At 40.8% G+C, this 19,487-nt stretch overlaps 1 protein-coding gene across 11 annotated transcripts in view; it reads right to left on the bottom strand.

Moving 5' to 3' along the window:
• Positions 1–19,487, bottom strand: part of Pam (peptidylglycine alpha-amidating monooxygenase) — a 287,147-nt gene that overhangs the window by 93,804 nt on the left and 173,856 nt on the right. For all 11 annotated transcript variants that reach the window (XM_050153468.1, XM_050153470.1, XM_050153469.1 and 8 more), the window contains exons 6-7: positions 9,664–9,749; positions 8,262–8,345 (exon numbers count right to left, since the gene is read on the bottom strand). In XM_050153468.1, coding sequence (XP_050009425.1) covers positions 8,262–8,345; positions 9,664–9,749 — 170 coding nt within the window. The remainder of the gene's footprint in view (positions 1–8,261; positions 8,346–9,663; positions 9,750–19,487) is intronic.

The raw sequence follows: 19,487 nt of genomic DNA, 5'->3' as shown, positions 1-19,487 counted from the left end.
GTTGCAATGGTTTGGAGCGTTTCTAGCACACAGAAACAACACGTGTAAAAGTGTAGCACTAATAGTAAAATAACAATAAGGTGATAAATTATCAATACTTACTGCTTCTTTTTAAAAGAATGATGGCTGCATATGTAACAATCAGAGTATTACCTGTTGGCTTTTGTAACCATACAAGACAGCGCCAGGGCACCACAGCCCATGCCTGACTGTGTATAGCATTCAGTAGGTCTAGTGTAATGCGGAAAGTTTTATTTTCGGCAAAGGAGGGTTATGTAAAAAGTCCTCAGATTAGATCCTCTTAGAGTTTTAGTATGCACTTTAGAGGTGAATCTATTAGGGTCTTGCAATTCATTCTAATTCTTTTAATGAGACATTACAGTGGTTCGCTTTAAAAAAAGCCCATAAAAATGTAGTATTAAAATACGGACTGTAGATAAGGAAATGAGTTTGCTTATTCATCGTGGATTGTAAAGTGTAAAAAGTGATTTGTTGGATAATTTGGTGGAATCTCTTAAGGTTCAAACACTCGGCGATTCAAAGTAGCATTTTTAGATATCTACTCCAAAATATTTGCTAACACTATCCACTGCAGAAAAAAAAAAAAACTTATACAACTCTAACAGAGGCAAGAATTTCACACACCTGCATAACAGAACGGGTTTTAAGCTGCACTGACAAAGATTTCCTTTCTCTTCTTCTCTTCTCTCCTCCTACCCCCTCCATCATGTGTGAGAGTATATGCGTGCGTGAGTATGTATATATGTGTGTGAGTGTGTGCGTGCGCGTGCCTGTGTGCGTGTGCTGGCTCAGCATGCCAGTGGAGGTGAAAGGGTAATCTGTAGGAGTCACTTTTCTCCTCAGAGCTTGAGGGTCTGGGGGATTGAACTCACCTGCGACGTGATTTTTACCAACCCCCAGAGGAGATTTTTAAATAAGTAATCAAAAAGGATCTAAAAGGACTCAGCTTAAATACTAGGGTCCGTGGCAGCACACACTTTACAGAGGAATGAGTAAAAACCGGCTTGGTGTATACTGCGGGAAAGCATGTATAGGTGGAAGCTGCTTGGAGAGACGGAGGGGAGACAGCGGAGGAAGGAATGGTGAGCAATCTTTGATTCGCTTTCCCACCAGCTTGGCACTCAGACATCAGAGAGTTGGGAGCACTTGCACACGTTCAAGTGAAGCGTCCTCTTTATGCTGGGATGCAATCATTTTAAGTGCAGCTTCCCTGCCACTGATCTCTGCTCTATCTGGTTCAAAAATGCATTAGCAAGGTATTTTTTTTTTCCTGGGCTCACAATTTCAAAGCTTTCCCCCAAGTCCCCCGTGGCTGCAGCCTTGTAAGAGCTGGAGAAGGCTGGATCCAGCGGAATGCCAATTTCTCTGAAATCCTGTTTCACGTCAGGCTGCCGTGCCTACCACCCTTCCGTGCTTGCTCTGCTCCTCAGTGTGGGAGAACAGCATCCTCTTGGATGTATATGCATTGTGGGTCCATTGACCCTATGTTTAGAAAAATGCAACTGTTTGAAAGAAAGAAAAGGGAGGAAGCACACCTAGGATTACTTACGGGGTAGAACAAGGCTGGAGAGCAAGGAGAAGTCCAGACATTCTTGTTGCCATGATGCTACACAAACAAATCCCTGCAAAGTTCTAAATCAGTTACCTGTGCATTCACAGAGAAATTAAATCAAAGGAAACTTGGGTGACAAGAGTCCAAATCTAAAGCACAAAATCAGAAGATGGGAGAAGGGCTGTTAAAGTCTTGCAGGTTAAAAAGTACATGTCACTGGGGCTCAGAGCAGGCTGAGGGCATAACGGCTCATGTTGCTCTTGCTAAAGGCTAGAGTGTGGTTCCGGGATGTTGGGTATCCCAGAGCTTCCAGTAACTTCAGATCCCAGGCACCTGATACTCTCTGGACATCCAGAGTCACCTGCAATCATATGCACTTACCCACACAGAGAAAATTATATATATATATTTTTTTTAAAAAAAATAAAGTACGCATGATCATGCCAGATTTTCAGGCCCCTTGCTTGTTTGCTTACATTATTATGGCTATTTTGTTCTATCTACATGTGCTTCTGTTTGACAGGAAATGACACGCACACAGATTTTCCTTTTACCTTTGCCTCCACGTAGTGCATTATTTGAAATGACAACAAATGAAGCTACAGAGAATACAGAAAAGCAGGTAAATGTGGGCGATATGCCCAGTTACGTGGCAACAGCCTTTGTACTACTACAGACCACGGGTTCCTGTTTAGTACGATGCACCATATCATTAAGAAAAGTGGGGAGGGGGTAAGAAGATTTTGAATTGACGTTTATTGCCAACCAGCTTCATGCTGGCATGTATATAACAGCATACAACACAGCACATCTGACAACTTCATAGACACATCATATATTCTCTGATGACTTCTAGCCAAGTTTTTTTTTTTTTTTTACTGAACCATTTTATTTTTATCATGTTTATATGTATGTTTCTCTGCATGGGTATGCGCATGCGACATAGGTGCTCATAGGGGTCAGAAGATGCTTTGGGAGCTAGAGCTACAGGCAACGATAACTGCCTCATGTGAGCGCTGGGAACTGATCTACGGGAACCTGCAAGAGCAGCCTGTGCTCCGAACTGCTGAGGCATCTCTATAGCCCCTGTCTAAGATGGTTTATAGTACTTAGATGTTACCTGGCTTTCTGGAAAAAGTTGCTATGAAAAAAAAAATAACCATTTCCAAGGAATCCTACTGAAATTTTATGACCTGATTTTACTAATATTATATAGAAATGTGGAAACTAAAGTATATTTTTAGAATTCACATCAAGTTTAAAAATAAGATTTCTAGGATTAATTTGCTTAATTTAGAATATAAGTATTAACTCACTCTCAGGAAAGTGGATCTCCATCTCTACTTTTAGGATTCTGCTGCAATGTAGGAAATGCAGGTGTATATGGAGAGTTGTGCTGACAGTGTAGGAACAGGAAACATCACATGACTAGAACCCTCCTTACAAAACTGATTGGCAGGTGTTGGGGTCTATGTGCATATGTCTCTGGGATCTTTTTACTGTGCAGCAAGTGCTGGCAAGAGATGATTTTAGTGTTTTAAAAATTCTGCTAACCTAGAAAAGAGGGTTTTGCATCTGGGAAGAGATTCTATTCTCAGACTGCTCTAACTTGAGATTGTGAGACCAGACACTTTCAACCTGAGAAGCAACCTCTTGTTCAAGAATAATGAACAATGCAAGGGAACCCCAGAAATAAAAAGTCATTGTTTTTATAAAATTCCCCTAGACCAAAAACCTGCAGAAAATAATGCCCAACTCTGAGAAAAATCTCAGGAGAACTCTTTTTTTAGAACAAGACTTGATTGGAAAAAAATAAGGACAAAAGCTTATGTTTTGTGGAATGCATTAGTGACCTATCCTGCTGCCATGACCAACAGGAAAATAAAAGAAGGGATTATTGGGGCCCACAGTTCAAGGGTACAGTCCCTAGGAGGGGTGGGTCCTAGAGCAGGACAGTGAGGCAGCTGCTCACAATCTCCTGTCAGGAATGGGAGCATGCTGAATGCCCTGGCGTAGCTTTCTCTTTTCCATTCAGTCTAAGACCCAAACCCACAGAATGGAGTGGTGAACAAAGTTAATGTGGGGGTCCCCACCTCAATTAACACAATGCAGAAACTGTTTGACGGCTCAGTCCAAGGGCATGTCTCTTCGATGATTCTATCCTCTCAAGTTGACACTATTAGCCATCACTTAGAGAAGAAGGACAGATGGAATCCCCATGCTACTATTTTCATTTCCTTAATGACAAGGGGTTGATCTTTGCTTTTTGCACAGTTGAACTGTAAACAATAAAAACTGGTCACTAGAATACTTCTTACAACAATGGCGGATATGAACATATATGTTCTGTGTCTAAACTCTAAGACCCTTGAAAAATAGCAAATATCCCTTTTGTAGTAGAGTTAGCTATGACAAAGGATTCACTTTGGAGTATTTACTTGTTTATGTAGACCACAGTGAATGCAGCTAACATTCAGTGAATGAATACTCATCAGAGAACTCCAGGTGAGCCATCTGGTCCCATTTCATAGCTTAAGAAGGCAAAGTGCTGCCTACATACTGGGCAAAGTCAACCGAACAAGGATGTGCCATGATTAGGCTGTCTAGATTTAGAGTCATTAAACTCTGAGATATGCTATTACCTATATAAGGCTATCATTTTCAATTAGACTATTTGTAATTTCCCTTGAAATATAATTTGTAAATAATTAACCAGTGTACACTTAATAAATCATTCTGACTTTCCCATCCCCCATCCTGGCTACCAGTTTACAGTGTTAGTGGCTTTTCTGCATGCTCAAGTGTGGAACTGGCCGGCATGACAAACTGTGACTATGATTCCAACACCTCTGGAGGGAGTGCTCTCAGACCCAAGTCTTACCAGGGCCATTACTCTCTAACACATCCTTTTTCTAATTGCTTGCCACATCTCCCTTCTCTAGCAACGTCAAATTAATCACTAAGAGTTTGCCAGGCATGGGGCTATTTTGCTCTCAAATCTCTGGAGGATTTTTAACCTTTGTCTGGAATGTCCCTCCTGGCTCTAGGACATGCGAGCTCTAGTTTAGCTTACAGAGCCTTGTTCAGGTTCTAAGAAGCCTCCTCCCCCAGACCGCACCTCGCCTCCCTGGGTTGACGTGGATGCTTCTGTCCCTCTAGAGCCTCCATTAAAAGCATGCTCATCTATGACTTTCCCGTGTACACACTCCTTCTGTGTTTGCACTACTGAGAGAGTAAACTCTGGCTGGCAAGAAAGCAGCGCCCTGCAACAGCCCATGCCTGCCAGGGACTAGCATGGCGTTTCAAAAAGCGAAGTGACTTTTGATGAAGCTTTTACAGCTTAATATTTGGTACAGTTACAAAACAAGCGTTTCATACGATCTCACAGAACTCATATCTTTTTCCTACTGTGAGAGATTCCAGTCTAAGACTTTCTGACTGTAGGTTATGCTTCCTGACTGTCAATCATGGCCCCACAAGTTTAAGGAGGTTCTTTACCATCATTGTGGGAGGTGTGTTTCTTAAAAAGTCCCTTCTGTAAATGGGGAAAAAATGCTGGCTCGCTTAAGCCAAATATCTTCCCACTTTTCAGGAGGAAACCGAAATTTCCTGGGAGTGTTATACTCTTTCTGATTTACAACATACAGAAAATATCATCCCTGGTTCTTAAGTCGTAAAGTACCAATCTTCACTGACGTTGCTATCAGAGTAGCGGCTTTTCATAAGTTCGTGCATTTCTGGGCACAGCTATACATACACCACACATAGTGGATGCGCTTTCATAAGTAGAAGATGCTGTTTTCTCCTCTTCTAATTGTTTATGAAGAGAAATGTAGCATTTTACACAGAACCTGTTTCAACAAAAGTAACTCTGCTGGGGACTCGGGCGGGCCTGAGCCTATCCACACGCACACACTCACGCACGGGGACCTGCTCTCACTTGGTGAGAGTGGAGTGCAGTGCCCTCACTGGCAGGTACTTAAGGAGGAAAAGGATGAGGAGTGGATGGGGCTGAGGGGGAAGGTGGAGGGAGCAAGAGGAGGGAAGGGAGTAAAAACAGGGATTGGAATGTAAAATGAGAAAAGATCATTTTTTAAAAAAATAACTAAACAATAAGAAATACTATGGGATGAAAACTGTATTGTAAAGACACGTATGTCATTTTAAAAGAAAGTGCTGACACAGCCCCTTCTTGCTCATCAGCTCTTCCCTCTTATCTTTCTTCTTCATGGTCCACCTATGCACACAAGCACACATTAGTACTTATACCCTGTTCAAATGTTATTATTTACTTTTGTTTTGCTAATTGTCTATTTTTTCATGTTAATAGCTTTAATTGCACACAACTGTGACTATGTAGCTCATTTTAAAAACAAATCATTTAGAAAACTTTTAATATATTAAGTGACAAATTTTATGAAATGGAAAAATCGTTTTCCAAAATAATACATTAATTTATAAAGCTTCCCAAACTGTATTAGGCTTACCCAAGTCTGGTAGTCTTGAGCTGTATAATTCAATTCCTATCCATCCCCAATTCAATAAATGGAAAACGTCCTTTTCCTTATTTCAATGAGATTTGATGCTCTCCTGTTTGCTCCCTTAATGTTCTATACCATGTGACAAGATCGTATCTACTGGCACTGAATGAATTATGGGAATTATTTTTTACACTTTTCTATTAGAGTAAGTGATACACTATTTTATGTTACAATAAGCTCTCTGAATATTAATGCTGGCTGTCTTTAAACCTTTTATATAGCTTCTCTTGGAAAAACTAGTCTAGAAAGGAGAGAAGCCACTACATGAAATTTCCCATCTGCCTTTTACAGTAAGAAAAGTTGTTTGCTTATATATTAAAATACCAGGACATTATTACCTTAATATTAACACTAATTCTAAAATGAGTCATCAGTAAGAGATTAAATTATTAAAGTGTCATGCTTTTCAAACATCAGTGCCTATCATCCATTTTCTCTGAGGAATGCAGCCAGCCTCTGTCTGGAGTTCGAGAAAAACTCTGAGGAATTATGTTGACAGCAAAGTTCAGTGTCTCACAGAGGGACAGAGAATCTGGTTTGCTTGCGTGTGGGTGGGTTGAGCTGGTCTGGCTGTGGGCCTCAGGGACAGCCTGCTTGCCATTTCCAAAACATGAGTTCCATCAGCGTTCCATAGGCAGCACCAGAAGCTGCCTGTTAGACCGAGGCCAGTTGCAGCATTCCAGAGCAAACTGTTTCTGGCTTTGTTCCTCAAGCACAAACATTGTTTTATTCCTTTGCTTGCAGCAAAACCTTGTCTCAGCAATCTCAACTGCTGGCAATTTATGAGCAGGTTATGGGGCAGAGATGGAAAGCTATTTTGTCATGACTGGAGTTTTTGTTTATATATATATGATATATATATATATATCACAAATTTTATTTGTAAGTTAGGATTGTATATTGGTCTACGGTTCTCATTTAACTGATCACATGTCTACTTAGAAGTGTTCAGTTATATAAAATTACTACTTTCAATATAATTTTCTAGAGGAAGACAACATGGTGCTCCATTTCTGAGGGCTGAGAACCTAGGGAGTCTCTCCACAACATGGGGGGATCTCTTAGTAAAAGCTCTGATGCCGTGGTTCTCAGTCTTCGGGTCAAATGGCCCTTTCACAGATGTCACATATCAGATATTTACATTACAATTCATAACAGTAGCAAACTACAGTTATAAAGTAGCAATGAAAAATAACTTTATGATTGGGGGTCATCGCAACATGAAGAACTGTATTAAAGGGTTGCAGCATTAGGAAGGTTGAGAACCACTGCTCTAGAGTGTATTTCATAGGTACAGACAGACACCTGCTTCTAGAAGTTGTTACTGGATGGAAATCAAATGTGTTTGAGGAAGAAAATTTGTCTGGTCAGTTATTCTACATATCACATTATGGAATTCTGCAGGAAACATGTCATCCCAGAACAGGAAAACAGTCATAAGCCAATGAGAACTCAGTTACTATTTACAATCTCATGAAACCACGAGCACAAATTCAAAACATAGTTGGGGTTCTCTACAAGCCCCAGAACAAATAACAAGTACCACTTTTGGTTGCCTTGGGAACAGAGCCCATTAGTCATGTTGATGGTTCTATAACAGGAGAAGGGGCGTTTTAATGAAATGCCCAGTGATCACAGGTAGAGATACTTGTGTCGGATGATTTCGTATACTAACCAGTGACTGAGACCAGTGCCTCAGTACAGAGGACATGGAGGAGTGCATGCAGCAGCCATGTGAATTACGCTTGAAATTCATCAGTTGCCAGATGGTGTGCAGAATCCGTTCACTCTCCCTGTGGCTTGCTCACCGTAAAGCAAATAAGTGAGTAGGTTCTTTCTGTGCTTTCTAATGGTATTGACTTCTCTGAGTGACACTTCTGATAGGCATAGGAGCAAGCAGGTTAGACAAATGCATTGGACGCCAGCAAAAATGAAAGCATAGTAGGGTGGAAGCTTGCATTGTGGAAATAACCTTTAGAAACAAAGCCATTCCTTCAGCAGTTGCAAATTAAAGCAACTTACGGCAATTATCCCTGCTTGGCAGAGTATATGGGCAATCCTTCATTTTACGGCATGGATAATGGCCCACTTCGTTTAAGTAATAAAGTATTGAACATTTTGCTCAGTTCCAACACTTCAAAACTTACCTCGAAAAGCACTAATATCCCCATAGTGAACTTGAAGGACAAAGTATTTACTTCCAGTTTCTCCTCCAACTCTGAATCCAACACCTAAATCATCATAAAACAAGCAAACTGTCATGACGGAAGCTGGGGCTTACATGCGTTACAGTCAGGAGTCATTTTGTGCTGCTGGTCCTGAAACCCTCGGGGCACAAAATGACTTCCACCATATAAAATCAGCACACAGAAGATGAAAGAAACTGCATTGGCCAGAGAATGTTTAACCAAAACTCTAAGAGAATCTATATTCATAGTTCCCAATTTAGAACCAGAGGGGTCCCTGGTCCTTTAACCAAACAGACCACTCACTGGGAAAGAAACAGTGGGACAAAATTCTGTCCCTGTTGGCTGTTTAACAAACATATAAAAAGATTCTATTTCTGTTTAATAAACATGATGATTTACATTTTCAAAGTGGTTGTAGGAAAGAGAATCTCAGAAGTATCTCAGAGTGGCCTCTTGCCCTCCCAAGAAGACAGGGTCTTCAAAAGTGACACAGAGGAGACCAGCTGCTAGCTAGGTCACACAATCCAGGCATCGGTGAATGCGCTTACTAGCTAGGTCACAAAATCCAGGCATCGGTGAATGCGCTTACTAGCTAGGTCACACAATCCAGGCATCGGTGAATGCCCTTACTGTTTATGTGGAGGTTGTTAGCGACTTGTTTAAAATATACCTACTATTCACAGGCTGAGAAAATGCATGTGCTCTCAAAATGTCATCACATCTGTGACAGACCTTCCAGGATGTTTAAGCCTGTTGGTGGGCACAAGGTAATGGGCAGAGAGATTTCTCGCTGATTTGAAGCAATGCAATTGATGGTGACGGCATGAGTTAGGCTTCTCACCACAGCGCATGTATCCCATAGACAAACCGTGCACTCTTTTTAATATTCTGAAGCATTTTTTTGCAATAACAGAGCATCTCACTATTCACTCAGACACCAGAGATGCTTCTATCAACAATTTACAGGTAAAGTCAGGAAGCCAGCTAAGTTTGACATTACATTAAATACCTAAGTTCCAGGACTTAAAAAATATTATTGCTGCTGAAACAGCAATTTATTTAATTTCCAGGGCTCTCTTGGCTCAGGAAATGTTCCTGCTGTCAAGAGCCAATGTGCCTTAGGCCAAAGGTGACCTGAGGTACACTTGATTATTTTCTAATTCAATCCAAGCTGTTTTGAGAGCAAACTACTTACCAAAGATGTGAGAAAAAGTGACCAGCTACCTTTCAGTACAAACTAGGTGAGGCTGGCACTTTGAATGAGACCGCAATATGGCTCACAGGCATACGATCCTTTTAGAAAGGACCATTAATACACTGATGAACACTAGTAAGACGACACAAGACATTTCAGATGTACCTTTGGGGAGCCGGGTCGGGGGAGCATCTCTCGCCCAGGCATACAGAATGTTGGCTTTATCTGTACAGGTTCCTTCATCACAAAACCTGAAAGAAAAGGTAGCTGTCACACCTACTCAGACAAAGAAATATATTCCATGTTTGGGCAAGTATTTAAAGGTCAAACACATCAATATATATTCATTGTATTTTTAGGCTTAAGAACCCAATGTTGTTTGGAGCAAGTTCTGACTGGAAGAAGCGCCCGAGAAAGGGATGGGAAGCAATCCTTTGTTGTGGATATATAGCCTACGCCTGGATACATTCCTATGTGAAAAGCCCTCTTTGCAATCAAGTAGACAGCCAGTCATAATGCTCAACACTGTACTGCATAAGCAAACCTAATGAAGCGGCTCTCCAGACAGACACTGATGACAGTGACATCTACGTTTTGCCTTTTGCCATCAGTGATGCTGTGAATACATGTTCGACCTTATCAACAAATACGAGTCCTCAGAAGGATAAACAAAATTTGCACATCAACTTAAAGGACCTTTGACTATACTACGCACACACACACACACACACACACACACACACACACACACATACACACAGGGATTTTTGATTATATTATACAGACACACATACGCAGGACTTTAAAAAGATTATGGACACTGGCTTGCATTTATGAATTTTTCATGTGGCGCAAGTGCCACTTCGTGTTACCGCTTAGTGTTTTAGCTTTCTCCGTAATGCAGGGATATTTACCTTTCTCAGCTATTCTGTAAATCAAATGCGAGATATAGTGGAAAACTCTTCACAAACCAAGGCACTACATATTGTAATGCGCTGTTTAATAAAATGCTCACTTATTAAAACATTACCCACTGTGGATAGACTTCAAGGTGAGGGGAGCACTCAAGCGCAGAACCTCTCTTCAGTTCCTGCCCTGGGTCCCCCAACAGTTGTGATTCTTGGGGGTATGAATCATCCCTTGAAAATCCAACAGCTTGTATACATAAACCCTTTTTACAGGGCCATAATCGTGACGTAAGTCAGGCAAATGTTATCGTCAGGACCTCTGGTAGACCTAATTTAATATATGATAAGGTGATGGCAAATCATATTGTTTCTAACAACATTATAACCCTCAGTTCATCCCGTTATTGAATTAGGTTTGTTTAAAACATAGCCAGGCTACATTTTTTATACTGCTTTACGTTTGTGTTTTGGAAAATTGGGGCCAAACAAGGTCAGAGGCAGGAAAGAACACAGACCATAAAGGTTGAAAACTATCAAGAAGAAAGACAAATACAGCTTCTTTGGTAGTAGCTGGCTCACAAAGATAAAAACATGGTCTGGAGAGATTGAAAAGGTAGGATGTTGTGGCTTCTTAAACAGATCTGAGGCTGCAGATCTGAAAATACAGAGGTTACCTCTACAAAAACCATTGGCAAATCCATCTCTCTTTCAAACTCAAGCAGGAACTCTTGCCCGATTTTCTGTTACAAACAGGGATGGGGTTGGGGAAAAGGACATCAGAATTAAGAACGAGAGACCCAGCACCAGGGTGTCCCAAACATTATGCGTAGCAAATGCGCTTGTTTCTATATATCAGGTTGCAGAGAGACTGTGCAATGTGTGTTGTAAAACCCACCAACCAGTTGTTTCTTACTGCTCACTGTCAAGTACGATGCACTAAAGATGAAGGATCTCTACCATGTGAGGACTGTGTTTTGGAACAAATGTCTAAGACTTCCTCATGCCAAACGTGTTAAAGGGCTTTAGGGTGTTGGACAGTGCCCAGAAGCATAAACATTGTTTTGGCTTGTATAGTTAAATAAATGAGACTGTCAGAGGTGATGAACTATAGATCTTACTCCTTGTAGGATATTAAAGCTTAAGGATTTCAGTGGCAATTTCCATACCTTACAACAATTGCATAATATACCTGTGTGATGGCAATGTTAAGATAATCGCTTTCTCTGATATGGAAGTCAATTTCTTTTTCCCTTGGGTTTTTTGAAACAGGGTTTCTCTGTAGCTTTGGAACCTGTCCTGGAAAGAGCTCTGTAGAGCAGGCTGGCCTCAAACTCACAGAGATCCATTTGCCTCTGCCTCCCAAGCGCCAGGATTAAAGGCGTGCGCCACCAACACCCATCATGGAAGTTAATTTTCAACACAGAAGCAGATGAACGTATAACCGAGAACATAGTAAGAATACACTCCACTTCCAGGCCGAGTTCTAGTTTTCCTTGCCAGGGAGGCCTCCTCTGACTCCATCACAAATTTCTCTTCTTTAACCGTATTACCACACCAAGCCTCGGCTTCCTCATCCATCTCTTTAACCAGAACAGGAGCGCGAGTTTAGAGACAAAGCCTTCTGTCCTGTTTTCACAGAACCTCTGAGTCTGCCCAGCAGTTAGCAGCGAGGTGGTGCAGTGTGCTTCCTTCACTTTACATGTTCAGACACTTCATCGGGTTGACTAAAAGGATACTGCATTGTCACGTGTAAAATAATAATTAAAAATTTACGATAAAAGCAAAATACAAGCCCCAGCACATTTGAAACATTACTTGCCCGGCTGCTCTTCATTCTCTTAGGAATGCTGTAAACTGGCTGCCCTTTGAAACCCAGGGAGTCAGTCAGCTCAAGCAGGTGCAAAGGTCACACAGCGAAGCCACAGTGCCCAGTTCCGGCTGCCACTCTTTCTTTCATCACAACTCACAAGACTGATTTACAGGCAGAGACTATCTTAGGGAGATAAACATTACTGATACCATCATACCTGAAGGGAAAACGTGTACACGCAGTTCTAAAATCAAATTTCAGGCGGAATAAACTGCTCTGACCCAGTCACAACATCAAACAATTTCACGTTCTACTTTTATCAGGTCTGACAGAATAACAACTTCCAAACCGTATTCTGGGACTACAGAGATGGTCCAGTGGTTGGGAATACTTGCTGATCTTCCAGAAAAGCCTATGTTCAGTTCCTAGCACCCACACTGGGCTCATAGCCACTCATAATTCCAGTCCCAGCACACCTGACAAACTTTTCTGGCTTTCATGGGAACCCGCGTGCATCTATGTGTGTGTGTATAACTACACACACACACACACACACACACACACACACACACACACACACACACACACACACTTAGCTTGAGGCTGGAGAGATGGTTCACTGGTTAAGAGTGCTGACTTTTCTTCCAGAGGACCTGAGTTTGGTTCCCAGCATTTGCATGACAGCTCACAAACAGACTCCAGTTCCGGAGAATCTTACACCCTCTTCTTGCTTCTCTGCATACTGGAGGTTTCTCTCCTGCCTGCCAGTTCCCAAATATCTACTCTGAGGCTTAATATTAATTACAAACTGTTTGGCCAATGGCTCAGGTTTATTACCAACTAGCTTTTACAACTTAAATTAATCCATTTCTAGTAATCTATTTATTGCCACGTGGCCGTGGTGTTAGCTCACATCTTGCTTCTCTGGAGGTTGCTGGCATCTCCCTGACTCCGTCTTTTTAGTCCCTGTATCTCTGCCTGGCTCGATTTTACTTGGCTACTGGCCAAATCAGCTTCTTTATTAACCAATAGTAATAAAACATATTCACAGCATACAGAGGGACATGCCACATCATCTCTGGGCACTGTTCACAGGTGGTCCATGTACAGACAGGCATGCAGGCAAAAGGCCCACACACATAATTGTTTTAAAATCTTAGCATAATTAAAAACAATGTCCATATATATTTAAAATGTATTCAATACATGACTAAGTGATGCTGACTCACAGAAGGATATCAAGATACTGAAAATAATCTTAAACTTAACGAGTGTGAGAACTAAACTGAAAATAATCTTAAACTTAATGACTGTGAGAACTAAATTTACTTTCTTGTAAACTGAGAGAGCAAGAGGGATGACTTTTGTTGATGGCACGAAACAGTTTTACATTCTATGAACAAAAAATGACATTGATAGTTTAAAGGGAGGGGGGAAACAATTAACATGTGAAGTGAAGATGGCCCTGGGTTCTTGGATCTTCCCTATGGAAACCTTTCACCTTTAAGCCATAAGGAAGTCTTTCAGATGGCATGGGGGTGTTCTGATTGTGCCAAGCATGGAAGAGAGCAGTCTTGTCATGTTGAATTATCCCTATAAAGTATGAGTGACTGGTTGTATCTGTTAAGGGTTATTTGAAACCTAAGGTTACTTAGGCAAGGTGGGAAAGGATACCTTATCATTTCTTTTGGATAAAATAATGAAACCCAAGATGTCAGGTCTTGAAGTTAAATCTGCATGGTTTTATGAGGTTAGTGTATACTGTCAATGTGATGGGATCTGGAATTGCCTAGGAAGCAGCTTCCAGGCACAATTGTGGGGGCTTCTTTAGCCTCTGGGCATGCTTGCAAGGGATGATTTTGATCAGGTATACTGGCTCATCTTAGCTTCCATTTGCAACATATCTTATGCAGGGGACTCAGCATTAATCACTTTGCTTCTGATGTGACCAGAGGCTTCTAGCTCCTATTGCCTTAACTTCCCTGCCATATGGATATGCCTGACCTGTGAGTCAGAATAAATTCCCTTCCCCTGAGATGCTTTTGTAACGGAATTTATTACATCAAGAGGAAAAGAAACAAATAGAGGCAGGTTGTAAATTCCAACTGTAATGCATTAGGTATCCAGTGCCCACAGCCAGAAAAGTTAACATCAGGTTAGAGGTGGGTTTTGTTTTTGTTTCTTTTATTTTTAGAAACACAACATAAAAACCAATGGCATGGGTGGGATGTTGTCACCTTTCAAAACTGCACTGGTCTGCGTTAAATATCCAAATATAACTAACTGCACTATAACCTATGGAATATTTCTGCCAATTCAGACAATTCCATGTGAACGTCAGGGTAGTGGTTATGCATTTGCACAGTAACTCAAAGAATACCTAATTAGGAAAGTGAAATAAGAATGGGGCAGCTTGATGAACAACATCATAGGAACAGCCCCTGAGACCCCTTCACCCCAGTGAGAAAGCCAATAAAGTCTGTAAGGCTAGAGGGAATGAAGCACAATTTCTCAGTGCAAACCAAGCCATCCTTTCATGGAGGCTCTACAACAAGAAATATACACCACAGAGTTTACTCTTTCATAGCCCAATAAGGCAGGATTAGAAGCCCCGTTTAAGCAGGGTGTAGTGGTGCAGGTCTCTGATCTCTGGACAGGCAGGCAGGTGTCTGAGTTCAAGGCCAACCTAGTCTACAAACCAAGTTCCAGGATATTCAGAATTGTTACGCAGAGAATTCCTGTCTTCAAAATGAAAACAAAACCCAAAAAACGTCCAGGAACAACTACTAAGAAAAATTTGAACCCAAGATGCTCAGTAACATTTTATGGTATAATGTCACTACTTTGTTTAACTCGAATGCTGGTCTTGTAAGGGAAGATAATCAAAATCACACAGGGTGTTTTATTTAAAAGTATTTATTTTATGTGTTTGGTTGTTTTGCAGAGTCGATGTTGAAGAGCATGTCTGATCTCTTGGAACTGAAGTCACTGAGAGTTGTGAGCTGCCATGTGCATGCTGGGAATTGAAGCCAGGTCCTCTGGCTCTTAACTGCTGAACCATCTCTCTAGCTCCCTCAATCTCTTTTTGAAACTTTCAAAATGGTTGTAGTCATGGCACTAGTAACCCAAGTAAATGCTAATGGGCTCCTTCCACCAACTCTATCACTTCAGTTATTGGCCAAGGAACATAAGCACTGTTCATTCAGAGTTAGAACAGATACCAACCGTATTTTAACCAATGGATATATGTTTTCTATCCCCATATAACTCAGTTATAATATTAAGGTAAAATAAACGTAGTGGAAGAGGATAAGGATGTAGCTCAGTTGGTAGAGTAGGTACTTGCCTACCTTGTAAGAGGGCAAAGATTCAATTCCTAAAGTAACCAAAGCAAGACTAGTGGTCTTAACCCTAGCACTCAAAAGATAGGGGTAAGAACCAGGGCAAGGTCAGCAAGGAGTAGAGACCCTGCCCAGATAAACAGATAAACACTGAATAAAGGGAGGCAGAGACAGTTGATTCCAGTCCAGTAAAAACTCGTGACAAAAGATTGCACGTAAATGCACATCATATAGTGCCTAACATGAAGTGGTTTTGGGAGGTTTGCTGTTTTCGTTTTGCTGAGAGGGGTCCTCTATCTGTCAATTTTTTTAGAAGTTTCAATGGCAGAAGAAACAAAGAAGGCACTGCAGGGAACACTTGAAATGCTGCTAGGAGGTGTTCAATGTACCCTGGATGCAGAGAAGCTGCAACAGACAGTGTAGGCAAACCCTGCTCTCAAGAAATCCTTATGGTCTGGAGGCAAGCAGCAGAACTGGGGCCTTCCCTAGCAAACATCCTCACTAAGGTAAAAAGACACTTGGTTACTGGTGAGTAACCAAGCAGAGTGTGCTACACACAGGCAGACATTCTCTAGCTACTTGTGTTTCCTCCACTCCTCAGCATCTGCAACCCTGCAGAGAGGGTGGCATTTAAAAAGACACAGCAGGTGGTTAATAAATAGAAGCAGTTGAAAGGGATTTCAGCTAATACTTCAGAGGATGGGAAAGCACTCTACTTCTTTAGCTGGAGAATGATGTTAAGTTAGAACAGCTGGAAATGGCCTCCTTTAGCCAGCTGGGACTCGCCTGTTTAAAAAAAACATCAAACAACTTGTACAAGCCATCACTGACTCCCAAAGATGAGTTGGTCATAAGTATTACTAGGAGTAGTTTAAAAATTCATTATAAGAACTAAATATAGTTTTAGCTATGCACAGCCAGCCATGCAGAAGGCTGGACATTAAAAGCCCACAAACTCTAACGGCCTAACATTTTGGTGGGTTTGGTCATGTAGACAGTTTAACCGATGCAGAAATAATATAAAAGTGTTCATATCAGCAGAGTACTATACAATAGTTGAAGTTCAAGTTGGGTGTTCACATATGGATCCCCTCGAACACTCAAAACATTTATCAAACTTTTGGAACAAACCCTCTATCTTCTTGAAGTCTAGAGCACATTATTATCTGCAGCCTCTCAGTATTGTTCCCTCAATATTCTGAAGACAAAAACAAAAATGTTAAATTGCCTTTGGTTGCTTAATCATCACACTTGGCACTCAACAGAACAGAAAATGTAGAACTCTATAATCACATATGTTTAAAAACAAACAAACCAACAAAAGGCACTCAAAGGTGCAGAGATGACTTGACAGTTAGCAGTACTTCCCACTCTTACAGAGCACCGAGTTTGGTTCCTATCACCTACAGGGAAACTCACAGGCCTCTCTGTAACACTAGCCTCAAGGGATCCAACACTGTCTTCTGGCTTTCCGGGCATCATGCAGAAGCACAGTACACATGCATGCCTGCACGTGAACACAGGCACACCACATAAACATAAATAAATCTTTAAAAGAATAGCACTCTAAAGCTATTACCCCAAAAGCTAGTAACTTATTTAAATAAAAATTATTATATTTCTTCAAATCTTGAAACTCTCAGTGAAAAACTACTTATTGACAAAATTACTGATATAAGAATGAAGGTGCAGTAATGAATTCACAGAATAGAACAATGCAAACTTTATTTTCCAAGTCCTGCATATTTAGTAGTTATTAGTACAGGTCTGTACATTTAAATGCATGAGTGCATGTAATCTACATTTTCTTTTTCATCCCTAAGAGCGGAGCTGGAGATGTGGAGAGTAGTGCACTTGCTTAAGTCTCATTCCCATCTTCCTGCTATTCCTCATTCTTAGTCCCTAAATATGGCTAATTGTCTTTCGTATTAACAGGCGGGCATCTGAAGGTATTAGATTACATAGGACAAATACTTCTGCCTTCTTGACATAGCTCGTCAGAGAGTTTGTTTTCCCATCAGCTGGTCCCTGTTTGCATCCTCCAGAGGTATGTTAATTTGGAATTGAGCATCAGGCCCACTTGAACTATAAAGAGACCACCCCACAGTATATTAAAAGGTTTGCATCAACGTATGCAACTTAAGTGCACATGCATATAATTAACTAGACACATTACCAGTGTGAGCTGCTAATTTGGAATGAGACACAAAAGACTAGAATGTGTGTGGAAGGAAAAAAAAAACTTTAAAATTAAAATGACTCCATAATGAAAACTGCTTCATGCTGTGTCTACTATTTTCATGTAAACTTAATATAACTGTAAATATATTTTAATGAACAGTAGAAAGAGGCAATTACAAAGAGCAAAGGAGGGCAGCTCCACAGTGAAACATCAGAACGGCTCTTTGCCTCCGTATTAAAAGTGCTGCTTGAAGACAGAGGGTGAATTATAACTTCATAATTTCGGGGGAAAAATGCTTTCTATATTAAAGATACATTTGCCAATGAGCTGGCAGTGCAAACAAAACCTCATGAGAAATGGGCACTGGGGAGGGAAGGGCAGTACAGGATCTCAGGAGCAAACAGACAACAGGAAATAGAAGCTTGACTGCTAAAAATCATATATATCTTATTAGGTGTTTACACTTTGTTAAAATAGCTTTGTGTTCCCTGAAGAATTTTCTAGCACATAAACTGGTGATCGATATTACTAAGCATCAAAAATCAGTACAGATATCACACTGAAAATCACCCGAGAGTTGGACAGCCTTTATTTACATGCCTTCTGTCTTGGAAGAGTTGGATAACAGAATTGCAACTTAAAATGAATATGATAAATCTCATTGTTCAAATTTCAGAAAAGAATACAGAATTTTGGACCTGGACATATTTTTGGTGTTAGTGTGATCCAGATGGGAGCACAAGAGGGCAAACAATGGGAAAACATCACAGACCATCTCTAGTGCAGAGCCTGTGAGGCAGTGGGGGCGGGAGGCACAATGTCCTTTGAAGCAACCTAGAAGTTCGGCCCATGAAGTGCCATGAATTCTAATTTTTTAAAGAGAGGAATGGAGCTTGCCAGGCACTGGAGAGAAAATAATCTATATTAACTTTAAACGAACTGCAAGGCTAGACTGTAAAGTCAGAGCGAGTAGGGCAGCTTTACTTAATGCATGTCTTCTACTTTGCATATTGAAAAGCTCCTATATCTACTTTTAAATGTTAAATGAAGACTCTGGACTTGGCTAAAAGAAGATGAATAATAGTATCAATTATTTTCCTTGTTTTATGGTAACAGAGCCAATTATTACAAATATATAGATGAAATGAGAATGTGAACGACCAGGCAGATATTTTAAATTACATTTAAAATGATACAGAATCAGTGTCACACAAAATCCTAGTTACTCAATGGTGCGACATCCTGACAAGGCACATGGGATTGTGTGCGTGTGGTGAGTCCACCTCTGCACACGTCTCTAGCTTCTGGTGGTCTCGCCTTCCTCGGCGGATTCACAGAAGGTACATGATGCATACTTACAGAATTTTGAAACATTAGCATAAAAGAGGTTTTATGATTGACCTAACATTGATCTAAAAATCAATGAACCAAATAAGCTAAGAGGCCTCCGCAGGGCATCCAGCAATGGGTTTGCTGCGTCTTCATTCTTTTCTGTTGTCTTTCAAATATTAATTTTAACAAAACGACATACACAGACACGGTGATCACCACACCATTCCACTTTCACTGGTATTTTCTTAACATCCCCCCAACCAAATCTGGAAGTCTTGGGTACTATATTTTATATATAAAGTTTCAAAATGGCATGTTTAAGAATACCAATAAATATTTAAAGGGCCAAAATCATATGACTGCTTTGGCATTCCCTTTATATGAGAACAGCAAACAGAGAACCTGCGTCTTATATA

This window comes from Alexandromys fortis, unplaced genomic scaffold, assembly GCF_014885135.2.
Source record: "Alexandromys fortis isolate MF-2015 unplaced genomic scaffold, M_Fortis_MF-2015_v1.1 scaffold_61, whole genome shotgun sequence".
NCBI lineage: Eukaryota > Metazoa > Chordata > Mammalia > Rodentia > Cricetidae > Alexandromys > Alexandromys fortis.
This window is presented reverse-complemented; position numbering and strand designations above follow the sequence as displayed.